Source organism: Lagopus leucura, unplaced genomic scaffold (genome assembly GCF_019238085.1).
Source record: "Lagopus leucura isolate 7727_CA_CO unplaced genomic scaffold, USGS_WTPT01 34547-0_obj-0_obj, whole genome shotgun sequence".
Classification (NCBI taxonomy): Eukaryota; Metazoa; Chordata; class Aves; order Galliformes; family Phasianidae; genus Lagopus; species Lagopus leucura.
Genome location: NW_024966057.1, coordinates 1,198 through 5,381, shown reverse-complemented (window position 1 = coordinate 5,381; position 4,184 = coordinate 1,198). Strand labels below are relative to the sequence as shown.

The 4,184-nt window shown below is 59.5% G+C and overlaps 1 protein-coding gene across 1 annotated transcript in view; it reads left to right on the top strand.

The window, feature by feature from the left end:
• Positions 1 to 123: 123 nt before the first annotated feature.
• The window catches only part of PRMT5 (protein arginine methyltransferase 5), a gene marked incomplete at its 3' end in the record, with an annotated part of 5,255 nt that continues 1,194 nt past the window's right edge, over positions 124 to 4,184 (top strand). Inside the window, exons 1-8 of the mRNA XM_042892944.1 lie at positions 124 to 156; positions 969 to 1,081; positions 1,169 to 1,218; positions 2,057 to 2,220; positions 2,543 to 2,704; positions 3,435 to 3,512; positions 3,610 to 3,668; positions 3,944 to 4,066. Of these exons, the coding sequence (XP_042748878.1) occupies positions 124 to 156; positions 969 to 1,081; positions 1,169 to 1,218; positions 2,057 to 2,220; positions 2,543 to 2,704; positions 3,435 to 3,512; positions 3,610 to 3,668; positions 3,944 to 4,066 (782 nt within the window). The remainder of the gene's footprint in view (positions 157 to 968; positions 1,082 to 1,168; positions 1,219 to 2,056; positions 2,221 to 2,542; positions 2,705 to 3,434; positions 3,513 to 3,609; positions 3,669 to 3,943; positions 4,067 to 4,184) is intronic.

Sequence of the window (4,184 nt, the reverse complement as noted above, 5' to 3'; positions counted from 1 at the left end):
TGTGAGTGCATGGGGTTAATTAGCGCTAATTAGGGCTTAATTGGGCCCTTGGGGGGGTTTAGTGGGGTTATGGTGGGGTTTAATGGGGTTAAATGGGGTTTAAGTGGGGCTTAATGGGGCTTAATGGCTCTGCAGGGGGCGCCGCACGGGGCTGCCGTGAGTACGGGGGTTAATTAGCACTAATTAAGGTTTAATTGGGCCTTTGGGGGGGTTTAGTGGGGTTTTGGTGGGGTTTAATGGAGTTAAGTGGGGCTTAATGGGGCTTAATGGGGGTTAATTGGGGCTTAAGGGCTCTGCAGGGGGTGCCACACGGGGCTGCTGTGAGTGCATGGGGTTAATTAGCGCTAATTAGGGCTTAATTGGGCCTTTGGGGGGGTTTAGTGGGATTTTGGTGGGGTTTAATGGAGTTAAGTGGGGCTTAATGGGGGTTAATTGGGGCTCAATGGGGTTTTGGTGGGGTTAATTGGGGCTTAATGGGGTTTAATTGGGGCTTACTGGGTGCTGGTGGGGTTTAATTGAGTTTTAATGGGGCTTAATTGAAGCTTAATGAGACTTTAATGAGGGTTTAGCAGGGCTTTAATGGGCCGTAATGGGGCTTATTGGGGTTTAATAGGGTCTAATTAAACTTAATGAGACTTAATGAGGCTTAGTAAGGTCTTAATGGGGCTTAATTGAGTCTTAATAGAGTTTAATGGGTCTTAATAGAGTTTAGTTTAAGTTTAATGAGATGTAGTGTGGTGTAATGGGATCTTAATGGGTCACAATCAGGTGTAATTGAGTCTTAATGAGCTTTAATTAAAACCTAATGAGCCTTAACGAGGCTCAGTAGGGTTTTGATGAGTCTTAATGGGGTTTAATGGGTCTTAACGAGGTCTAATTGGGGCTTGGTGGGTGTTCATGGGGGACGCGGTGGGTTTGATTGGTGCCTCAGGCTCGTTAAGGGGCGTTAATTGCGTTAATTGCTGCAGGTGTGGGTGCGTGTGCCCCTGCTGGCCCCCGAGGACGGGCGCGAGGACGCCATCGCTAACGAGCCGCTGCCTAACGAGGGCGACGGGCGGCAGGAGGAGCGGACGTGGCACTGGTGGGTCGTTAATGGAGTTAATTAACTAATTAATGGGGGGTGTTAATGAGGTGTGGGTGGGAAAACGAGGATTTGGGGCCTTTGCAGGTGGAACAACTTCCGGACTCTGTGCGACTACAACAAGAGGGTCGGGCTGGGTGAGTGGCAGGAAGGGGCGGGGCCACGGCAGGAAGGGGCGGGGCCACGGCAGGAAGGGGCGGGGCCACAACAGGAAAGGGACGGAGCCACAATAGGGAATGGAGCAGCAATGGGCGGAGCCATGGAGGAAAGGGGGTGGAGCTGTATTAGAAGGGGGTGGGGCCACGGCAGGAAGAGGGGTGGGGTTGTGACAGGAAGAGGAGGAGCCACGGCAGGAAGGGGAGGGGCCATGAATGGGAAAGAGAGGGGTCACAAAAAAGGAGAGGTGGAGGCGTGGGTGAAAGGGGGTGGAGCCACAACAGGAAAAGGCGGGGCTGTGGGTGAAAGAGGGTGGGGCATGGGAAGGAAGGGGCGGGGTCACGGCAGGAAGGGGCGGGGCGTGGGGAGGAAGGGGCGGGATGATGAATAGGTGGCAATGCTGGGACAGGAAGGGGCAGGGCTTGTGTCTGTGGGTGGGGCTAGAGCTGAGTGGGCGGGGTTTGGCAGGAAGGGGCGGGGCTTGTATCCCATATACGGTGGGTGGGGTCTGGGGTCAAGCTATATGTGGGCGTGGCCAAGGCTTTTGGGGGCGGAGCTTAGCGGGTTAACAGGGGAAACCTATGAAGGCATTGGAGGAATCAGGGTGTGGGGGTGGGGCAATGATGAAGTGGGCGTGGCTATGCATGCAGGGGGCGGGGCTTAATTCTTTCTTCTCTTTCCGCCTTGTGGGCGGAGCCATGTGGTGATGGCAAAGGGGGCGGGGCCTAAGTCACCCATAGGGCACTATGGGGTGGGAAATGGGGATGGGCGGAGCTTCGGCCTCCAAAGGGGGCGTGGCCTCTCTCTGTCCCCGCCCAGCGCTGGAGGTGGGCCCTGATTTGCCGTCGGCGGAAGCCATCGACCGCTGGCTGGGGGAGCCACTGCGGGCGGCCATCTTGCCCACCAGCATCTTCCTCACCAACAAGAAGGGCTTCCCCGTCCTGTCCAGGCCCCACCAGCGCCTGCTGGGCCGCCTGCTCAAGGTGAGGGGGGATGTGGGGCTGGGAGGGGGGGTGTGGGGCTGGGATGGGGGGATGTGGGGCTGGGAAGGGGGTAGGGGCACTATGGGATCTCTATGGGGTCGTTATGGGGTCGCTATGGGGTTGCTGTGGGGCACTATGAGGCCGCTATGGGGCTGCTCTGGGGTCGCTATGGGGTCCCTATGGAGTCCTTACGGGGTCACTACTGCTATAGGGCCGCTATGGGGCTGCTCTGGGGTCGCTATGGGGTCACTGTGGGATGGCTGTGGGGCAGCTGTGGGGCAGCTATGGGGCAGGCAGTGCCCGCCATGGTTTCCCCCCACAGTTGGAGGTGCAGGTGGTGCTATGGGGCGCCCCACACCACGAGCCCAAGCCGCTGAGCGCCTACCTGCAGTACCTGGAGCACGTGGGGCAGAACCGGCCCCCGCCATCGGCCTACGAGCTGTTTGCGCGCGGATACGAGGATTACCTGCAGTGCCCCCTGCAGGTGGGAGGGCCGGAAGGGGCGGGGCAGGAAGTGGGAGGGGTGGGGCAGGAAGTGGGAGGGGCTTGGAGGAGCTGGGCAGGAAGTAGGAGGGGGTGAAAGAGGCAGGAAGTGGGGGAGTCTAAAGTCTGGATGATCTGCAGTGCCCCCTGCAGGTGGGAGGGCCGGAAGGGGTGGGGCAGGAAGTGGGAGGGGCTTGGAAGAGCAGGGCAGGAAGTGGGGGAGTCTAAAGTCTGCATTACCTGTAGTGCCCACTGCAGGTGGGAGGGCCAGAAGGGGCAAGGCAGGAAGTGGGAGGGGCTTGGAGGGGGCGTGGCAGGAAGTGGGAGGGGCTTAAAGGGTGGAACAGGAAGTGGAGGAGTCTAAAGTGGGATGTCTGGATGACCTGCAGCGCCCCATAGAGGTGGGAGGATTAAAGGGGCGGGACAGGAAGTGGGAGGGGCCTAAGGGGGCGGAGCCTTAGGGGACGGAGTGCAGAAGGAAAGGCATTGGGGGCAATTGAAGGGGCGGGGCTTAGGGGGGGGGGCGGGGCTTAATACAGGTTGCAGCCAATAGGAATGCAAAGGGGCGAGGCTTGGCTGTCATGGGCGGGGCTTAACGTGTTTGGTCCTGGGGGCATGGCTTCATGCATGGGATTGGAGGCGGGGCTTTCCATTGGCCAAAACAGTGGGAACAGGGGGGTTATGCTAATGAGGGGGCGTGGCTTGCTCTGACCCCGCCCCTTTTGCCGCAGCCCTTGATGGACAACCTGGAGTCGCAGACCTACGAAGTCTTCGAAAAGGATCCAATCAAATACAGCCAATACCAGCAGGTGGGCGGGACTTCCTGTTGGAGGGCGGGACTTCCTCTGAGTAAGCGTGGCCACGCCCCTTCTCTGACGCGGCCACGCCCCCTTTTGCCCATATAAGGCCATCTATAAATGTCTGCTGGACCGCGTGCCTGAGGAGGAGAAGGAAACCAACGTGCAGTGAGTGCTTGTGGGGCTGCCCCATAGCGCCCCATAGTGCCCCATAGCGCCCCATAGCGCCCCATAGCGCCCCACAGTGCCCCATAGCGCCCCATAGTGCCCCACAGCGCCCCATAGCATCCCATAGCGCCCCATAGCGCCCCACTGTGTGCATCTGCACTGCGGAGTGTCTATGGGGCAGCCATGGGGTGCTATGGGGTATCTATGGGGCAGCCGTGGGGCAGCTATGGGGCAGCCGTGGGGCAGCCGTGTGTCTGACATTGGGCTCCCCGCAGGGTGGTGCTGGTGCTGGGCGCAGGCCGCGGGCCGCTGGTGAACGCAGCACTGAGAGCCGCCCGCATGGCGCAGCGCCGCATCCGAGTGTTTGCTGTGGAGAAGAACCCCAACGCCGTCGTCACGTGAGTCACTGCGACCCATAGCGACCATAGGGACCATAGAGACCATAGAGACCATAGGGACACATAGAGACCCATAGCGACCCATAGAGACCCATAGCGACCATAGAGACCCATAGCG